Source organism: Dermacentor albipictus, chromosome 1, assembly GCF_038994185.2.
Source record: "Dermacentor albipictus isolate Rhodes 1998 colony chromosome 1, USDA_Dalb.pri_finalv2, whole genome shotgun sequence".
Lineage (NCBI taxonomy): Eukaryota > Metazoa > Arthropoda > Arachnida > Ixodida > Ixodidae > Dermacentor > Dermacentor albipictus.
Window position 1 is genome coordinate 6,676,428 of NC_091821.1, and position 22,132 is coordinate 6,698,559.

The 22,132-nt window shown below is 42.1% G+C and overlaps 1 protein-coding gene and 1 long non-coding RNA gene across 2 annotated transcripts; both read right to left on the minus strand.

The window, feature by feature from the left end:
* Window positions 1-4,696: 4,696 nt before the first annotated feature.
* On the minus strand, window positions 4,697-9,549 carry LOC139054631 (uncharacterized). Its single transcript, XR_011511375.1, has 3 exons — window positions 9,464-9,549; window positions 7,737-7,810; window positions 4,697-4,711 (listed from the first exon to the last, which is right to left on the minus strand). It is a non-coding gene; the product is annotated as an uncharacterized lncRNA (long non-coding RNA).
* Window positions 9,550-11,020: 1,471 nt separating this feature from the next.
* Window positions 11,021-19,939, minus strand: LOC139054633 (uncharacterized). Its single transcript, XM_070531957.1, has 6 exons — window positions 19,921-19,939; window positions 19,613-19,807; window positions 17,903-17,996; window positions 16,822-16,983; window positions 15,404-15,471; window positions 11,021-11,072 (listed from the first exon to the last, which is right to left on the minus strand). The coding sequence occupies exons 1-5, from the start codon at window positions 19,932-19,934 to the stop codon at window positions 15,463-15,465; spliced, it is 474 nt and encodes a 157-aa protein (XP_070388058.1). The 5' UTR covers window positions 19,935-19,939; the 3' UTR covers window positions 11,021-11,072; window positions 15,404-15,462.
* Between the last annotated feature and the right edge of the window lie 2,193 nt (window positions 19,940-22,132).

Genomic DNA, 22,132 nt, shown 5'->3' on the forward strand with positions numbered 1-22,132 from the left:
GAAAAGATGGGTCAACTCTTCCGTGAAGAGGGCGATGGTGTCATTGGGCAGTTGCCCTCGGGATTTTAGGAGAGCTTGCGCTTGCTCTTTGCGCACGACGCTCATGAAGGTCTGCAGGAAGTCGTGGCGAAATGGGTCCCTCGTTGTGAAGGTGGTTTCTCGATTCTCGAACTACGTTCAGGCGGCGTCTTCCAGTGAGAAGACATAATGGAGCCTGTCTTAGCTATTGCAGTAGTTAAATGTAGTGACCTTTCATACCTTTCGAGCCATTTTTGCTGTCTTTGAGCAATGATCTGCGGAATGTCGTGGCTCCATGGGCAGTTTCATAATTTATTTATTGGTATAAATACAGAAAATTACATGTGCGTAGTATACATAAGTTGAAGCACGATGGAGGACGGTGGGGCTACCATTCTGGTTGTTGACTTGGCCATGGTCATTCCGGTCGTCTTAGGTAAAAGTCTATGCTCCGTGGGCAGGTTTTGTAGCCAGCGTCTTGCCCGATGGCCCAATGCGAAGTTGGTGTTGTCATCTGGCTGAAGGGTTGACGGGGGCGTCCGGTACATAAACGCAAAAGCACCTCCACCAGATGTAACGTTGTACTGATGATGAAGAAAAAGTCGCAAACTTATGAACGACGAAACTAACTTTCTTTTTGGGCGAACCGGTCGCCGCAAAAACAAGTTACACTCAAAACACAATGATAGCGGCGGACGCAAGCGGCGATCGTCGAAATATTATCTCCGGGGCAGGCGCGTCGGCTTTTACGAATCAGTCATCGAAACTTCGAGAATAATCGCTGGTATTTCAGAAAGTAGAACACAGTACGCGTTGCTCAACCAATCAGATTACACGAGGTTCGGTGGCAACAGAGAGCGGATGGAACTGTGGAGAACATTCGAGAAACTTCGATAGCTACAGGTGCTTCCGATGCTTAGCGATAGCGTTTAAAGCAGTGCTAACGCAAAATTTTCAAGTCAAGTTTACGTGTGAAATCTATTGATGTGGGCACACACATATTGTCTGCAAAATATAAATGGCGAATATAGCTTAGAGCCAATTTAAAATCAATTTAGGATAAGTGCGCGCAAAACCACAAAACACCGCCCCTTGCGACATCGAAATCAAGGAAGAATTGCAAGCAAATGAGAATACGCTACGTCACCACCTTGCGCTGCCGTCGGGGCGGGCACTGCGAACAAGTTTCTCGCCGCCCCGAACGCTCCGCTGTATTTGTTTTTTTTTTCGCCGCTGACGGCTGCACCGAAAATCAGCTAAAATTTGTTTCCGGCCCGAAAAAACTCAGAGTAAAGTGACCTCGAAGTTTAGCATTTATAAAACGTTAGCCGGTACACTGTAAACAGAAAAACACCCAGATGGGCATTTTTGGCTTGTCCTCTAGCGCATGCCCTTTTGTACATGTTTCTACTCTCATTGAAGGGAGTGCAATAATACTCCCATTTAGATGAGAGTGTTTGCAGGGTACATTAGGAGCAATCAGCAGTACCATTTTACTCCCGCTTGCAGAAATTCGAAGAGGTACAATGGGAGTTTTATTATTTCCATTTGGGAGCATTTGCGGTGGAATAAAGGTGTTTTTTTGTGTGTTAATTTAAGAGTAAATAGGTGGAAATAAAGGCATTGTAGTTTACTCCCCCCTACCCCCCCCGTTTCTGGGGCAGTAAATGGGAGTAATTTTTACATCCGAAATAAACCCCTCCAAAGCTTTTACTCACTGTTGGAAGCTCAAAATGCAGTCCCGAAAATGCAAGCCATTGGCTTGCATTCCCACGAGACTGCTTTTTGAGCACTTAAAAGTGGTTAAAAGCTTTGGAGGGCTTTGTTTCGGGCTGTTCAGACGCCAAGGTAGAAACCTCTTGGAGTTCCTCTTGTGCACTATGAAAGATTACATGCAAAGCAAGCACTTGCAAAATATTTTATTAGAAATATCACATTTTATATATTGCAGTCCTGCAGTTCCTTCCAACAATGAGTACAAATGGTGACTAGACAGTTTGCACATGTTTAGAACAGTATTTTTAAAGATACAGGTAATGTAAAAAAAGTTCAGTGGCCAGGAGTCGGTCTTGCACAATAAAATAATAATGACAAACCTATGGCACAAACATAAGAAACCTGAACTTATCACATATTCAGCATTTACCACAAATATATACTTCGATCTAGTGACTAGAAAGCTTGCACAACGGCTAAAACAAAGAAATCCAGGCACTGTACAATGGTGCCAGTGGCCAGCAAAGAATGAAAAGGCACAAATTTAAGGAACTTATCACACACTTAAAATATATCAACATACGAAGCTTCAACCAGCTTATTAAACAATCCCTTTTCACCAGACCATGCCCAGCACTTTAGCATATGACTAGATTTGTGAAGCTGCCAAATTTAAGCCTTGTCAAATTGAAAGTATTGACAATTTTTGTCCCATTTATTACTTCACTTGATAGACCTAAACCGAATAAATAAATTATGGCATCTAAATTCCCCAAGTATGCAATAATTAATTAAATTACTTTTTATTAAGAATCAAAATGCATGCCAAGAGCAGTGCTGCTTCAGAGGTGTAAAAGGTTATGCATGTAGCGATGAAACCAATTGCAATTTCATGGCACCGGATATTGCCAACGTGTATGCACACCCCGGTCGTGAAGATTAAAGCCCAGTCCATTTAACACTCCACGGGACAAGAGGGAAGGGAGTGTCTCCCTGTATTTCCAAGAGAAGTGAACAATCAGAGGGGACAGTTTGGCAGCTTTCGGCGACACAATCAGTTCATGCCCTTAACTTCAATTCAATTCAACTACTACACACTGCCAACTTCACTTTCGGTGAAGCGACAAATAACCTTTTTCATGTCTGAGGCCTCTCTACCAGAAGAGTGTTTTGGACGAGCCGTACAAAGGTGTTGTAATTATTAATTTGTAGCACTCTCATGGAACTGAGGCTTCGCACCATAAATATGGAGTCAGCAGCTACTTAAGAAGCCGGGACACCAAATTTTCGTGTCAGTCCTACTTTAACAATCTTGCATTGATGCCAGTCAGTGGTAGTCTGTGCGACTTAGTACAACAGAAATAAAAGTGAAAAACCTCAGCACTATATTGAGAGGTCAACTCATCCCACTTATTGAGCTGAAAGCTGAAACACAGCACAGGTGACCAACATTCCTGAGGGCTTTCTTGCACACCTGTGCTCATTACAAACATTTTGGTGTGCAAAAATAAATTGCCTATAATGTGACTGAATATAACATTTATCTACCGAAATAAATAATAACAATTAAAGGCCCTTTTTAATACTCCTAAAGTCATATATAAAAAAGGTTTCACTAGGCCATTTGACCAAACATTCTTGAAGCCTGTTCATACTGAATCAAATTCGAATGGTGCATAACATAGGAGCCAGTACGTTAAAATTCGCTCACAGTATATCTGCTACTGTTGCTTTTGTGTATCAAGCTCAGCACCTTTACAACATAAAACACATGAGCTGTGCACTACTAGTCACTTTGATGCGCTGGCCACTGTATCTTAAACAAATGCACATTGCAGAAAAAAGCCGGCACACATTTTTAAAATAAACTGTGGCAAACAGCACAAAAAGAACTAGGAAAACAATTGTGTGCAAGGCAACAATATTACAAAACACAAGCAATAACTTAAGCTTGACGACCACATTATGATTGAAGTATTACAGTATTGAGGCAGTTTAACGTCCACTGTCTTTTTGCAAACCCTACTTGCCGAGAAGGCCCCGGTTTTCACTTCGCAGCTGAACCACTTCATATGCAGCAACAGCTGGCTGGTGAATTTAAAGTGAGGCACGGCATAAACATGACCACTTCAGGAGAAGATGCCATTGGCAACACAGAGGATGCAGAAACATGGCGAAATGGTCAGCTGAGGCACATCTTGATGGACTGCGCACCCAACAATATCTTTAACACGAATGAGTCTGCGCTCTTCAAGCTGCTACTAGACAGAATGCCTGCATTCAATGACGAGACATGCACTGGCGGTAAGCATGCCAATGACAGGATTTCAGTTGCATTCGAAGTGAATCATTTCTTGTGATTGGGAAGTCAGCCATGCCAAGATATTTGAAAAGCACCCAACTGCCGTCTAGACTTGTCTACTGCAGCAATACAAAAGCATGGACTGCAAAGCTTTTTGAGGCGTACATGCGCCTCACTGACCACTATGTTGCAGCGAAGAACAGAATTGCAGTTATCCTAAATGCATCGGCGCACACCACACTAGATAACTTTGCAGCTGCGAAGTTAGCATTTCTGCTTCCTAACACATCAGATTGCCCAGCCCTTGGACCAAAGCATCATTTGGGCTGTGAAACTACACAAGAATCGGCTGCAAAGAAGTTTATTAGGCCATGAGTGTGGCCACTGGTTAGTAGCCTATGGCTCTTCCAGGGAGTCTGCATGGCCTCTGAAAAAATTGATTAGTTGAAGAGCTTTGACGCGCGGCTTTGTGTGCGTTAAGTTCAGAAATGCATGTTCTATGAATGTTAACATTTTGTGCGCCTTTCGTGGGTATTCCACATGAAACACCCAAAAGGATGCAAAGAGGCAGGCTACTCCCAAAAGCAGCGAGGAGACTTGAAACACTAGTTGCTTGTCGATGTGCAGTGCAAATCCTTCATCCTGCACCAGACAAGGGGTCAGCGGGGCTTCTTCCTAAGGTTAAAAAAAGGAATGCTATTGTGTAATGTCTTTTAGAGTCAATAACGCTGAACCAACTACAAAAAAAAACATTTTCGCTTTAGACCCACACGCGAGTAGTGGGTGTTTAAGAGAAAGCCGGACATGTACAGTGACTATTGTTATCCTGATAAAAAAGGCTTTCTTTCGTTTGATTTTACTGCCCAAGTGCTGAGGACAAAATTAGTTTTCAAGAAACATTTGGCTTCACAAAGAAAATATAAGCACCTAATGAGTTAAAGTACTTGTTGCAGATCTTTCTGAATTCACATTTTGGTTGGCTCCCGAAGCAAAGGATGGTGGGTACTGCCCTAAGAATACTTAGCAATAGACTACAGGTCAAAAGCCTCGATTCCGTTTTGTGCCGTAAAGGAACCTGCTACAAGCACATACAGACCGCATGTGTCGCAATGGTGGAACCATTTATTCAGCCACATTTCTCAATTTCCAATTCCATAACTAAAATAATGCAACTTGTTTTTTAAGGTTGCTTTAGTAAAGCCAATAAACTTATTTTAGGAAAGTCAGACTGCTTTTTTGAAGAGTATTTTATCATAAAGGTCATTTACTGATCTGGCCAAACTTGAGCACCTCTCGTGGGACATTTAGTGCTGTTGAGGGAAGAGATACTTGCTCGAAATTCAAACTTTCATGGCAACAGGTTGGCAAAATTTTGAAACCGCGCACTACATAAATTCAAATAAGAATAAAGAAAAATCTCTAATATGCAACACTTCGTTCTTGCTTTTGATATTGTAGCAGTGATACTCTGCGGTAATCAGTTGCAATTGAGGCAACTGACATGTAGTCTGTCGCTAAATATTCTTAGAGCTATAGCTACAATACTTTTCTATTAGTACTTAACCAAATGTGGATTCGTAAAAATTTGCACAAGGCAGTTCTGGCTCACCAGGCAGTTCTATACTTTTGCATAGAAAACAATGGTCTCATTGTACATGACACTCAGACAACTGATTACAACTTTTTCATTAAGATTAAGATAGCCACCTCCATGCCCCCGACAAACATGCGGTACTTGAAGGGGCACTAGAGGCAAATACTAAGTAAATGTAGATTGTCAAAATATAATTCCAGAAACCTCACTGCACTTGTTTCGTGCCAAGAAAAGATAAAATCATGTTTGAAGGGTTCGGATGCCTTTGGCGCAATTCATATAACCAGCCCGCAAGTGGCGACTTTGCATACGCAGTCACCGCCCTTTACTGCCATCGGTGAGTAAAACTGTGCCCAACAGACATCACGGTTTTCTGCAGAAAGCGCAAGCACGCAGCCAAGAAGAAACAGAGCAAAGAGAGAGTGTTGGATTCGCTGCTGCAGCTGCTGTTGGTCAAGTGGTGTGGATGTGGCTTTTTCTGCTACTCGCAGTACGCCAGTTTCTTGAGCCAGCAAAACCAGCTCAGCACTACACGATAACTACTGGAATGTGAAAATACAGGCGATAGAGTGGAGAAAATGAAACCCTTCAACCACCCGCGTGGTTGTCAGGGCTTCCTTTTTCTAAATATGAAATAGAACAGGACATCTTTTTCATCTTACCTTGCAATACAATTATCTATTACAAGTGGTTGATAACTAGTGACAGTTATAATGAGTGCCGTTGTCATCAGGCTAGTACTTGAATGTCCTGGGGGAGTCTGATCGTCTCTTGCCCTTACGTAAATTTCTCGATTACTAAAGCTTCGTTCAAGATAATAGTGAGGCCTTAAATGTTCTTGAGCTCTAATTTATCATTTCAGCTTGACTTAATATTTGCCTTTAGTGTCCTTTAAAAGCATGATGCCTATTGGCAAAAGTATCCTGTGGCAGTTAGAGGAAATAAACAAAAGCATTAGGTTTTGGGCGAGTTGGTTGTACATGGTTCTTATTAGCGTTTTGCACGCACAAAGACGGGACGTCAAACAAAAAAGGGACACACAATATGCGCAAACTCAACTGGCTTTTATTGTGACAGCAACATATATAAACGCTTCCACAATCAGAAAAAAAATGAGATGGCAAGAAAACAAACAAAACCAGGTTTGCTGCAAAACTGCATAGCCACATGTGCCGGCGAAACCAAACGTTGTCACTGTCATACATTTTCACCGCCCAGAAACCTCACTTCCTTATCCCTTAATGCTATAGATGGGGCACTAACACAACTCTGATCATGCCAAAGAATTTCTCTGGCTTCAACTATCTCCCTGGTTAAGCAATTTATGTGAGAAAATAATATTGTGCATCTGTTAAAGATAGGATAACACCCATTGCATAACTTGCAGTGTTCTGCCATGTGGCCTTCAATGCCTTCCTTTACCTTGCGGTGATGTTCTGCTAGCCTCTCGTTTATGCATCGGCTGGTTTGACCGATATAACGCCCGATATAACACCGCACGAGTTCGTTGCATGCAAAGAAAGTGTAGTATGTTGGGTTCCCTTGACGTGCGGCAAGTGTTATATCGGTCAAACCAGCCGATACGTAAACGAGGCTAGCAGAACATCACCGCAAGGTAAAGCAAGGCATCGAAGGCCACATGGCAGAACACTGCAAGTCATGAAATGGGTGTTATCCTATCTTTAAGAGATGCATGATATTATTTTCTCACATATATCGCTTATATCATATATATCACATATATTGCTTCTGGGCGGTGAAAAGGTATGACAGTGATGTTTGGTTTCACTAGTGGCTATGCAGTTTTGCACATAGTTTTGCTTGTTTTCTTGCCATCCCGTTTTTTTCTTTCCGATTGTGGAAGCGTATATATATGTCGCTGTCACAATAAAAACCAGCTGAAGTTTGCGCATATTGTCCCTTCTTCGTTCGACGTCCCGTCCTTGCGTGCAAGTCTAATAAGAAATAAACAATCTGCTTTTAATTCCTGTGTACTCATTTTAATAGCCAAATGTAGCACACTGAAACACAAAGTGAACAGAAAGCCAATCAGAATGATAAATGCAACAGAAGCATCTTGATAGTCAGAATGCTACAGGCACTCACCTGCGTAATGATGCTATCTATGGGCTCCTTGCAGCGCTTTGCTACAAACTGCAGAACTGCCAGAACAGCATCCTCTGTTAAAAAAGAAATCAGATATTGTAGAATGCTTAGGAAACCTTTCACACCAAACAGCTTACAGCTTTTATATAGTGCCTCAGAGCCCTGCATGGGTAATTCATCTACTGTGATAAACACTTGAGGTACACATAACTAGTGAAATAACTTGTGCTTTAATCTTCCAATGGATGATTACCACCAGTAGCAATGACTGTGGGTCTAGTTTCGTCTGCTTGCTGCTCAATGAAACGGGAAGAAATGGTATGTGCTGAAAACTCGCGCGCTTGCTCCACCCTTAGAATTATGGCATATTTTAACATTTCTTTTAGATGCTTTCCCTCATGTTTCATGGTTTCGTAACATACTGCCAAATATTCCACATATCGAAACATACATACATCCTATTTTTTAACTGTAGAGAAAACTATGGTTACAACACTTCAGAATAAGATCACAAAGAATTCAGAACATCACATTAGACAACCACTAAACCACTCATCTCAAAAATGTTGAAGTGGCAGCAGTGTTCACAATGAACATACAACCAGAATTTTTTCAAAGGTTACGTATTAGCAAAGTTACAGGCCTTTGCTACCCTCCTCACTGCACTCTGTTCTCTCTGCATATTCCCACCAACTCCATGCAGGGCAGCGAAAAGTAAGGGTTGTGACAACACCCTGCGTGCATTACAGCATGCAAAGGAGGGAGGAGAAAATCCGGGAGAAGAGCACAAGGTTTTTTTAAACATTTTTGGGTTCTTCGCAGAGCATAGCATTGCTACATTCACAAAGATGGTCATTACAGAATGACTTATGCGATGTGCATGTTTATACAATGTGCAAAAAAAAGCCAGAGGTGACTTAAGAGCCCTTTAACTAGCTCATTTAGGTTAACTCAGCTCTTCGTTGGAGAACTGAGAAAGCACATAATAATTGCCCATTACTGGCTTAGGTAAGCCGCACAAATATAGTTGAGTAAGGTATACAAAAAACAACTTGCTTTATAACTCTTGACAAGTACAAGTAAAAAGAAATTCAAGGTTTCAATTCAACCAGCATTGCCGACTTTCTGATACCTGATACCAACCCCACCACCACCGCAGTTGCCATCACCCCACAAAAAACAATTCCTGAACTCCCTTTAAGGGCAACACCGGCGATTTTTCTATGTCCACTGATTTTAATGAAATTTGGAATATGTGTTCTCTTTTGCCCTCTGAGTATCTGTACCAAACTATACGGCTGAAGATGAATTTTAAAGATTGGCTGCATTCTTGACTCGCGACTTTCTACTGGCCACTGTGTTTGTGACATCAGAGACAATACCGTCACTGTGGCTGGAATCCTCACTTAAATTGCCACTGCCTAGTTTGGAAACTCTGTAAGAGCTCCCTGTGTCAGGAGAAATGATCCGCTTGGCTTCTTTGGCGTTAGCACCACATGTACTGCATGTTTACATTATGGTGGTGTAGGATCTATTGTCACACGAAGCAGCTACCTATTTCGGTATCTCATTTATTGGTTATTTAAAATTAGTGGTGGACTTCTAAGCAAACTAAATCACCCTACGGGTGACAGAACTGCCAATGCCATTTGAATATGACAATGTTACAATATGGTTGAAAAAATGCGAGTTGCCCTTTAAGAGCGTCATCATAGAAACATATTTACCGGATCCCACTTCGGAAAATGCCACAATCTCTTCTGGCTCTCCAAAGCTCAGAATAGTGTAACCAAGCTGCTTGCAGCCATTCTCCATTGCCTGCATCACGTTTTTTTGGAAAAGTAGGTCAAACTCCACGAGAAGCTGGAAAGAAAAGAAAGAATGTTCAAGAATTCTTTGATCTACTAGCAAACTAATGCAATAGCGAGAACCAATTGTACAAGGACAGCCAAGGCAGCAGATGTCAAACACCTCTTAGAGCAGGCATCACATAGTAGTACATAAGCTTAGGAGCAAGCAACCAGCCAATAAACCTTCGTACGGCATCAGCATACTGTCGAATTTAAAATTGCTTGTTAGTTACTACATAAGAAAACAGTCAACAAACCAAGAAAGCCAGGTAAATTATGGTTGATTCAAACGTAGAAGCGATAAGAAAAAGGGAACTGAAAGTGGACAAATAAACAAGTAGCAAATCGTCTTTTAGTCCACTTTTTTTTGTAACTGCCTTATGAGTGGTATGTTTAAATAAGAAATAATTATTCACGCATAGTTCATCTATATTCATTGAGTGTTTTCTTTTCTAGCAGTAACTCACAATCAAGCACCTTGGGTCACTTCATTCTTCTCACTCATTGCATAGAAGAGTTCTCGACAGGCAGAATTAATGCCAAAGAAGGGCTTATCACCACATTATGTGCGCGGTGAACCAAAAAAAGTAAATGGTAGAATAGTCACTACTGTAGTCTTGAAGAAACGCACACATAACTTGGCTCCCTACTGTACCTGTTGTCCTTCGCTCCTTTCATTTGCCTTTTTGTTATACTTCCACATTTCAATCAAGCAATTAGTTTCCACTATGCTTTCTCTGCCTTCCCTGTTTTCTTCTTACACAACCAACAGCAATAAAGGCACCTTTCAATTAAGTCAACCGGTGATTTGTAAGACATCTAAAACATTGCCTCTCCATATAAATTATGCCCATTGGGCGAATGGCAGTACCTTGAAGCTGTATGAACATGTATAAATCATTGGTATGTGACTGTACCACATCTTTGAAGACAAATGTGACTGGTGGAACACTGTATTAAAATTTTTTTAACCTTGTTTATAGTACTATGCTGATGCATATATTCTACACACTTCATATGCTGAGCATCTTATGGTTGTGCTCTTGTGATTACTTTATCATTACAAAAGAGTTTGCTAAGCTTACTCATCCCAAAATACAACTCAGTTTTGTTATCCTATGTTATTTTGTCACTGCAATACACACACTTGTTTGCTTTGTCCTGAAAGAAAAATGCCAGAATTACTGACTGAAACACTTAAGCCGCTGCCTTAACCTAAAGCTAAGAACCCAGTAAAACAAAAACAAAAAAGATTACAAAAGCTCTTGCTAAAGCATACCGATGCCTCAGTTGCCAGAAAGGGGAACAGCAACAGAGCATCTGACAGCGTAAGGCTGCGAAGTTGATCGTGCCTCTCTCTTGCTGTTGCAAGCAGCCTCGGCCTTACTGCCTCTTCATCTTGGCAGCCAGCATTGTATTGTAGCCATTCATTGTGCAGCCTCAATGACTCGGCAGTTTCCCCATATGCTACAAGATGACTGCAATCCTGAAACACAAAGAAAATCAAGCCCTTTTTACAAGTTGTGAATGCGAAAGCACTAATGTCCAACTGAACGCCACTGAGTAGTCCTTCGAATTTGAACTATTGATGGGCAAGCGAGCGTGTTTATATGGTGTTTTCATTTGGCTTTACCGAGATGCAGTAACTGAAATGATGCAGCAAAACCACAAGAATGGAGAGGTAAATATTTCTGAAGAGCACGCCTGCAGCATTACCGAGAGGGTGGCAGGTCTTCTTGTGAAACTTAATAAGAGGTACAAAATGAAGATTGTACAGGTCTACGCCCCTACATCCAGTCATGATGACCAGGAAGTCGAAAGCTTCTATGAAGACGTGGAATCGGCGATGGGTAGAGTGAAAACTAAATACACTATACTAATGGGCGACTTTAATGCTAAGGTAGGCAAGAAGCAGGCTGGTGACAAGGCAGTGGGGGAATATGGCATAGGCACTAGGAATAGCAGGGGAGAGTTATTAGTAGAGTTTGCGAAACAGAATAATATGAGGATAATGAACACCTTCTTCCGCAAGCGGGATAGCCGAAAGTGGACGTGGAGGAGCCCGAACGGCGAGACTAGAAATGAAATAGACTTCATACTCTGCGCTAACCCTGGCATCATACAAGATGTGGACGTGCTCGGCAAGGTGCGCTGCAGTGACCACAGGATGGTAAGAACTCGAATTAGCCTAGACCTGAGGAGGGAACGAAAGAAACTGCTACATAACAAGCCGATTAATGAGTTAGCAGTAAAGAAACTGGTACATAACAAGCCGATTAATGAGTTAGCGGTAAGAGGGAAAATAGAGGAATTCCAGATCAAGCTACAGAACAGGTATTCGGCTTTAACTCAGGAAGAGGACCTTAGTGTTGAAGCAATGAACGACAATCTTGTGGGCATCGTTAAAGAGTGTGCAATGGAAGTCGGTGGTAACTCCGTTAGGCAGGATACCAGCAAACTATCGCAGGAGACGAAAGATCTGATCAAGAAACGCCAATGTATGAAAGCATCTAACCCTACAGCTAGAATAGAACTGGCAGAACTTTCGAAGTTAATCAACAAGCGTAAGACAGCTGACATAAGGAAGTATAATATAGATAGAATTGAACATGCTCTCAGGAATGGAGGAAGCCTAAAAACAGTGAAGAAGAAACTAGGAATTGGCAAGAATCAGATGTATGCGTTAAGAGACAAAGCCGGCAATATCATCACTAATATGGATGAAATAGTTCAAGTGGCTGAGAAGTTCTATAGAGATTTATACAGTACCAGTGGCACACACGACGATAATGGAAGAGACAATAGTCTAGACGAATTCAAAATCCCAAAGGTAACGCCGGAAGAAGTAAAGAAAGCCTTGGGAGATATGCAAAGGGGGAAGGCAGCTGGGGAGGATCAGGTAACAGCATATTTGTTGAAGGATGGTGGACATATTGTTCTAGAGAAACTGGCCACCCTGTATACGCAATGCCTCATGACCTCGAGCGTACCAGAATCTTGGAAGAACGCTAACATGATCCTAATCCATAAGAAAGGGGATGCCAAAGACTTGAAAAATTATAGATTGATCAGCTTACTGTCAGTTGCCTACAAACTATTTACTAAAGTAATCGCAAATAGAATCAGGGACACCTTAGACTTCTGTCAAGCAAACGACCAGGCAGGATTCCGTAAAGGCTACTCAACAATAGACCATATTCACACTATCAATCAGGTGATAGAGAAATGTGCAGAATATAACCGACCCTTATATACAGCTTTCATTGATTACGAGAAAGCGTTTGATTCTGTCGAAACCTCAGCAGTCATGTAGGGATTACGGAACCAGGGTGTAGACGAGCCATATGTAAACATACTGAAAGATATCTATAGCGGCTCCACAGCCACCATAGTCCTCCATAAAGAAAGCAACAAAATCCCAATAAAGAAAGGCGTCAGGCAGGGAGATACAATCTCTCCAATGCTATTCACAGCGTGTTTCCAGGAGGTATTCAGAGACCTGGATAGGGAAGAATTGGGATAAAATTTAATGGAGAATACCTTAGTAATTTGCGATTCGCTGATGATATTGCCTTGCTTAGTAACTCAGGGGACCAATTGAACTGCCTGCTCACTGACCCTGAGAGGCAAAGCAGAAGAGTGGGTCTAAAAGTTAATCTGCAGAAAACTAAAGTAATGTTTAACAGTCTCGGAAGAGAACAGCAATTTACAATAGGCAGCGAGGCACTGGAAGTCGTAAGGGAATACATCTGCTTAAGGCAGGTAGTGACGGCGGATCCGGATCATGAGACAGAAATAATCAGAAGAATAAGAATGGGCTGGGGTGCATTTGGCAGGCATTCTCAGATCATGAACAGCAGGTTGCCATTATCCCTCATGAGAAAAGTATATAATAGCTGTGTCTTACCAGTACACACCTATGGGGCAGAAACCTGGAGGCTTACGAAAAGGGTTCTACTCAAATTGAGGACGACGCAACGAGCTATGGAAAGAAGAATGATAGGTGTAACGTTAAGGGATAAGAAAAGAGCAGATTGGGTGAGGGAACAAACGCGAGTTAATGACATCTTAGTTGAAATCAAGAAAAAGAAATGGGCATGGGCAGGACATGTAATGAGGAGGGAAGATAACCGATGGTCATTAAGGGTTACGGACTGGATCCCAAGGGACGGGAAGCGTAGCAGGGGGCGGCAGAAAGTTAGGTGGGCGGATGAGATTAAGAAGTTTGCAGGGACAGCATGGCCACAATTAGTACATGACCGGGGTTGTTGGAGAAGTATGGGAGAGGCCTTTGCCCTGCAGTGGGCGTAACCAGGCTGATGATGATATACGTGTAATCTTGGCTTGCTTAACCCTTGTAATGGCCCCTTCCCCTTTCTTTCTGACTGCTCCTCCATCCCTTTGGGTCTTTTTCATGTATGTTACAGCAGACATTGCATGCTACAGCTTACTTTGTCGTCACTTTCTCCCAATTCAGAACTTTGAAAAAGTTCCCTAATTCCAATACCTGTCAAAGTGCAGATTCCACACTGGCTTGGCATGGCTTCCCTCAGCTCATGTCAATTTTTTTTCTTTGCATATAGGTTCAGCAAACAATTCATGCCACATAGCTGGTTCTTCGTTGTCCCTTTATCTGATTATTCAACAGTTTATATGTTGATTCTTTAGCCTGTCAATGTGCAAATGGACCTGCTATATTCACTCACCCTGGCTTCCCTGCCGAGACACAGCACCAGAACACAGGCCACAGGCACGTGCCCCACCTACTGTCAGAAGTTTAACTTACAAATTTTGTGTGTTTAAATTAACTCTCTACAGATGGAACAGTGGGTATGCTGTTTTGAATACAAGCTAAGCAATCAATAATGGTGCATATGCTGCATTTATCAGTGCCCCGCAGCCTCTGCTTTAGTGTCGTACTGCGATATGGCATAAGTGTTTTAAACCCAAGCCCGAGTGATGTGTATGCCAATGGTAAATCTGATGAAAATTCTATTTAGGTTTAATTATTGCTTCCATATGTTACATGGACTAAGAAGCAACGTGCAGCAATACAGAAGGAACCCGAATGCTTTTCAATAGATGCAGCTAATAGTTGCTAATCTTTCACTCAAAAGTCAAAGAACAGCATCTGACTAGAGATGCATGAAATCTGTTTTGGTCATCATGTGAACCAAACTTACACTAAAACAAATGGCTCATTTGTTCCATGAGAAATAGGTCATGGAACAAATGGAAGCCATCATAAGACCTGACATACAACTTTTTAAGAGATGCCAATGGTCACCATAGCATATACATTATTCATGGCTTTCTTTTGCACACAGAACAGGATAACGCACTATGCTTTTGCATATAACATAACTGATCGCAGTAGATAACCTTGGGGAAATGTGAATGACAATGAACATGATTGATTTTTTTTTAATTTGCATGCACAAACTCACTTTCGAAGTTTCCGTTTTTTCAAATTTTGCCACTAACATAGAGAATAACTGCATGTAAGACAAAATACACTTGGCTGCCTGTTTAGCATGTAGCAAAGTATGCACAGGCTGAATTCGTAAAGAAGCTTACTGTTATGAGACATACTGAAGGATAACCAAAAATGTCCTTTCTTGCCCCTCTCGTTGAAAAGCTAGGTTCACCCTTTCTTGTTCATGCTATAGGCTTGTGCAAACAACTAAATTTATTTTATTTCATTGAACAACGTTCTGCAAATAAAGTATAAATTATGAAATCATAAATATATTTTTTTCCCTCTCTAAGTTGGAACATTACGCGATTTGTAAGCTGCGTTTTCTTTGTGTCAGTTACAATTTTCAGGATTCCCGTGTGAAAGGTCTTTCAGTTCGGTCAGCAAAAGGGGTCACTTGCTAAACCACCTGCAACATAAAGATGTTGCACTATTACTGCTTAGATCTTTGCAATTGCACTTCCTTTACTTTGGTATCATTGTGTAGAGGAGAGAAGCCATTACTCTATCATGCATGTGTTCCGTGCAAGCCCCCTCCCTCATTTCCCTGTGACCTCCGGTTTTATACACTGCCTGGAAATACTGGCTGCATGATACTACAGTCACCGACTGATTTCTCGGACTTGCAGTCCAAAAATTCGGACACGCTCGATTATTCGGTCTGCTTCGCGGCACGGCCATTCTCCCCATAGACCATAATCTATAATTACTATACAACTGCCGAAAGTTCGAACACCTTGCAACCTCTCGTCTGATTTTTCGGACACTCCTTGAGCCAAGTCGATTGAGAGCACCATGCACAGACTCTGACCAGTGCATGGTTCGACTTGCTGAATGCCATATTTGTTTTGAACGGAGCTTCCTTGCTGCCCCATGAAGTGGCTACTGCAAATCCCCGCTCATCATCATCGTTTCTGCCTGCTTCTATAGAGTGGCTACAGCAGTTCCGGTCTCAGCTTAGTAAGCCATGTCAAGATAATTTAGCAGCTGATTTGTTTCTTCTTTGTGCACGACGGTGAGAATAGGTTACGTTTTTCGTTTGTCCAACTGGTGTCAGCATGGTGGTGTTTGCTTTGTATGCTGTGTAGAAGTGATGATCCAACGCGGCATAGGGAAACATCACATTAAGTGTCTAATGGTGCCGACAGTGCCCGCGCAGACTGCGCTGGGGAATGCCGGCAAGCGGGTGCCGGGAGGCCTAGGACTTGTCGCCTTCAGATGTGCTCCCTACTGACACCGAAAATCTCCTGCCCAGACCTGCGCAATAGTTGCATTGCGATTCTGGACACCGTCTCATTTGGCAGTTTCACAGGTGCTAACACTGCTGTAGTGACGTGTGCAGAGCTCGACGACGGCAAGATCATTCGTCAGGTTTCTGCTACACCACCGGACGACTCCGAGTACAAGCAGTGACTGTGCTTTCAGCTGCCTATAGTGAATGTACGACCCTCTCAGAGATTTAAGCATATTTGATTGCGTGTACATGGAACAGCGTGCAATGGCACATTCACAATTTCTTCAAGCCTACTGCCAAGCCTGAATAAGTGCGTGGAAATGAAACTTCTTTTTTCCTTAATGTGCTTTTTCGGACATTTCCGCAGTCCCCGTGAGGTCCGAATAAACGGTCGGCGACTGTATACTGTCCTAGGTCTGTCACTTTCAGTTTTTCAAGCAATTTACAGCTCCACAAAATGGCAGTGCACTTGCTCGACCATAGTACTGTTGGAAAATGTCGGAAAGCTTTTCAGCTGCAACTCACAAAAAGGCGGCATAACTTCTTGTTTGTAGCTTCACCAGAAGCCACCTGCTGTTTCCGCTTGACCAGGAAGTGCCTTTTTTTTGCCAACATTTCTTCGGAGCAATTCTCTGCCTTCTTACGCATGTTCTTGAATTTGTTTCTTAATGCCATGACCCACGAGTCCTGTGAAGAATTGGAAACATATCACTACTGTTAAAAGTACTTAGAAGTTTATTGGTATTGCCTGTATACACATAGAAGTATGACCATAATTGCAGTTTGTTTTATGCATCGAACATAATTGCTTATTAACAGAAGGTCCGGCCATAAAGTTTGCAACATCCACGCCATAAACTTGGAATAGGCATAACAACATAAAAGTTAGCGTACGTCTAGTTCCGGCGGAATATATGTATATATATATAATGCTGCAGAACACCCCTAGGGCATCAAAACAATGATGGCAGCATGCATCATAAAGCTGGTAGAAGCCCCAACAGTGATCCACTTCTTGCATTTAAACGGACCTAATGCCATGAAAACATGCTAACCTGGCTGCAGTGTACAATAACAATGCTGCAGCCAATTACGTGAAATGGTGCAAGCAATTTCAATGCAGTCAAACAGGCCACAACGGCAAAAAATGAAGTGGCCAACTGTTGCTACTTGATGAATCATAAGTTGATGCCGTATCGCTTGCTGATAGGCAGATAGCTGCTGAACAAATGGTGCAACAGTTTAATTTGATGCTGGGCTCAGAATAAACTCCCAGATGAGTCCCGTCACTTATTTCTTTTCCTTCATGACCATACTCCATGACAAACTATGAACACTGTTTGTAAAAGCTTATCTGTAGCAAAGGAGAAGTTTTGGATGAACTGAAATATGCACGTCATTATTAGCACAAAGTAAAACACCAGAAAACATAAAGTTTATCCCTTTGATCATCTCTACACGACCACGAGAATCAACAGCCATAATATAACATGGCAGCTCAGAAGTGCAGATACATGGTGCAGTCGAATTGTCCATATGAGGTAGAAATGATATTTCTTTCTTAGAAATGTAAATATGGCAACAGTATGGGATGTATGAAACTTACCAGGCCATTTCCGCTGCCAACTCTGTCAGCAAGGTGTGGGTATGCACTGACAAGCCTCTCAGCAGCTACGCGGTACAACTGTCTAGAAGGGTACCTGTACATCAGGTGAAATAATCATACAATTAATAAATGAGCAATTTTGTATTCTTTTTCCCAAGAAAAACCAGCGCAAAATATTTGCCAGTTTTAATTAAATGCTAATCTTAAGTATAATAAATGCAAAATACACATGGAAGTGATCTCAAAGACTAAAAACATTTTTCGTCTTTGTACTTCTGTCTACACACGAGTTTTGGGGAGCTGCGTCTGCTGTGCACTGTGGGAGATCACACCAGAGCTATGCAGCAGCATGGCATAGATACTACAGCCACCACAGGGTGCTGCAATGTGTCCTCTCACCAGTGCAATGCTCTGACAACTGTGTTCTGATTAGCCTCTGTGAATGACATAGCTTAAGCACAAGTGCCCATCTCGCATTGAGAGTGCGTCATGCACGGCTGAACCAAAAGTAGCATCACAAAAAATATTTTTAAATTCCCAAATTTTGCGCGAGGCCTTGTTAGCCCCCTGTGTAGCTTCTGGCATGCTAGTGGACATGAAAGGAGAGAGAAAACTGCATCAGTGCAACAATACCTCTAACTCTACTTATGCTTGAAGTACACAACAAATTTTGAGGCACAAGATTTGCTAGGCAACATACTTTACAGCAGTGGGCAGGACATGTAATGAGGGAAGATAACCGATGGTCATTAAGGGTTACGGACTGGATTCCAAGGGAAGGGAAGCGTAGCAGGGGGCAGCAGAAAATGAGGTGGGCGGATGAGATTAAGAAGTTTGCAGGCACAACATGGCCACAATTAGTACATGACCGGGGTAGTTGGAGAAGTATGGGTGAGGCCTTTGCCCTGCAGTGGGCGTAACCAGGCTGATGATACTTTACAGTGACATCATTCTACAATTAGTTAGAAAAGTGTTTTAGGGCCCCTTGAGCACCAATTCGGAATTTTTTCCACTCTGAAATCTGCACTTGATGCTGCAATTAGTAGTTACAAGCACTTTAAAAAACTGAGTGCCAATTGGTGTTGACACATTCTGGACCAGGTGAAGTGGGTGCCATCGCAGCATTGTCATGTTGCTACATCAGTGCCCCCCTCCTCTTTGTGGCCTGCTGGTTGCCAGTGTCCACTCAGGATGTAGCAGGGGTCATAGGGTGATGTTATCTCGTAAAGGAGGGCAGTTACCTCAAGGAGGGCAAGCAAGCTAGAACATTTCCCAGACTTAAGACCGAATACTGGGCTCATCATAACAGAAGCAAGGTTTGGGTACGGGCTAGCTGGTATTCCATGGTATCAATCGTCACTTACAGCGCATACATAGACGAGGGACAAAAACGAGGGACAGGGCTTGTCTACGTCATCCTTTTTGTCCCTCGTCTATGTATGCGCTGCACGTGACAATTGATATCATCATAACAGTGTTAAATGGTGCACTAATACTTTTAGATAGATTCTGCTTGCTTTGGAAGCATTTCTGTGTCCTGGCACTACAGCAAGCAGAAAAAGTTATCACACAGGTAGTGTATTCTGTGCAACTATATCACGACCAACATCTTATGGCAACGCTGAACACTTATGATGAAAGGTTGAGTCATTGAGTAGTCAAAATACCGAATTAAAGCTGAAAGCAATAGAAGCATAATGGAGCGCTCACCAAGCTATCTTGAAGCAAGCTGCAAACAGTTTGTTGATAATGGCACGTCGCACTGCACAATTAATTGGGACCTTTCTACGAAGCACTTCCTCGTAATGGTCAAAAGAGGGTAGTACAAAATCTAAGTAGTCCTTCTCCTTCTCCAACGGCACAGACTGTACATGCTGCACCTCCTCTGCACATTCTGTAACAGCACTGCAAGGCAATATACAGATTGCTTTATATAGCTAAGTAACCAAAAAAATAGTAATAAGAAACACTAACATCCCAAAATGTGTGGTTTTTCCCTTTCGGTACTAATAATTTACCTAGACTGAGTCATTTCCGTGTTGCTTCCATCTCGAACAGCAAACGCAGGGCCTGCACGCTGCGAGATGCACATATATTTAACTTTTCAAACGGAAAACATGAGGCAGTGCAATGTAGCTTAATGAATGAATTGTCAAGACAGTAAAGTAACTGTTTTAACTGTGCACACCCCCACCACTTCCAAGTCAAGGTCTTCATAGTGGGCGTTCTTACACATATACCCATTAAACATACTTCCACTTCGAACCTATATTTACAGCTCAAGTGAGCTATTTATAGAACAAGGCTGAGCTTATATAGCAAGGACATGTAGAATATTGCGAGCTACGCACATAGTCAATATAGGGAAACGCATTAGGCAAGTCTGGAGGCACTGTGACTGCTCTTGTTTGTTCACGCTACATGTAAGTATTCATAAGGTGAATGCTCTGTTAATACTGCAGTTAAAACAGAATACTACAATTTTCTGATAACCTATTATTTCTCATTACTATATTATACTATATTATTTCAATTAACATGCCTTAATTGCAAACCATTGAAACTGCTATGATGTATAATTTCCTTTCCATTCTTGGACTTTTCATGCGGTTTGCTAACACTATTTATTTTTATTTTAACAATCTTTTTCACTGGACGCCTGCACATCGGTGTAACAGCCAGATAACAGTCCTGAAATTTCTGTAATTTTTTTCAATATCCTTATACTGTAATCATGCTATGAAGCCTGGATTACTTCAGTAAAAGTAAATTCATGTTACACATTCATGCAACCAGTCGCAAGTATGCATGGCTTAAGACACGAAACTGTCTGCAAGTGAAAGGATCGTAAGCAGATATGCTGGTTCCATTTAAAAGAAACTATGCAGATCCCACGTACAGTGGGAATCGAAGTCATGCGATGCATTTTGTAGGTAGCTGGCTATAGCGTCAACCCTGCGGTGGTGTGCCTCCACCAGCTCTTTGACTCTCTCAATTACTTGACGCTCATTGTGGAGTTCAGACAAGCTGGGGGTCAGAAAGAACGTGGGCTTGCCTCGTTGCTCAATCATGGCAAACACATCCCCTTTTCTCTGCACCAAGTAGTACCTCTGTGGTACACGATCCTAGAGCTGCTCAAGTAAACTTCTAAAGAGCGCAATGTACAAGTTCATGCGTTTGCGGACGAAGCTTCAGTTTTCCAAGAGCTTCTTTGTGTGCAGGAGCTGATAGCGTGCATGAGGGGGAAAACTTGCTATCAATTTGCTGTTCGTGCAAAGGCAGCCACCATCCGCTGTTCTGCAGCCGACATACCAGTATCTTGCGCAGGTCGTCTGGTTCAGCACAGGTAGTAAATGAGAATCAGATGCGAGAGTCGGATAATGCAGCTCGACTGACAGTAATGTTGTGACCACACGGCAGCGAGACCGTGAGCACATAGTCAGCAGCTCAAGTTGGTTGACACCACCAGCCCCACCGAAATAGAAGCTAGATAGGTAGATAGACACGCTCAATGCTGCCAAAGTTCGCAAAGAATGCTTCACATTGAAAAAAAAAGAATGATGTACGACAGAAACCCTATGTAGTGAAACCCACTCATCATTCTGCATTACCAATTTACGAGGCAGGTTAACGGCATCGCTCTTACTCTTCAGTGTTTCTAGCATGGGGGCAATGTGTTTTAGGGTTGCTCAGAAAAAAAAAATTGCTTATTAAATTTTCCTGCACCTTCGGAAGCAACTGCTGGAGGTATAAATACTTCTGAGGACGAGTTTATTGTTGCATCATAAAAATCTCTGTCCTTAAAAATCACCTGTCAGTCCTTTGAAAAATTAATTGTGCCTAAACAGCTTTCTGTTTTGCAAAACTGCAATGTAGAAAGCCTGGCATTTTTCAATGCCTGATACAGCTTTAAGGTGTCCAGGCAGCAAGCGAGGCAGAAAGCTGAGTGAAGAGGGCACAGGATTCTTTGAAGTATTTCTTTGGCTATTTGCGAAACATAGCTATTAGAAGAGAACTGCAAATTGAGACAAATACACAGAGAAAGGCAAGACAAGTGCCATGTTTTGCATGTCCTCTGTGTATGCGCACCACTTTGCACCCTTCATCTAATGGATACAAAATGCTGGCAAACAAGACATTGTCATCTACTAAAAAATGTGATTTTCTATACAACCTCAACATGTTTATTTTTTAACATTCTTACATGTACCTTACAAACAACTGCTGATA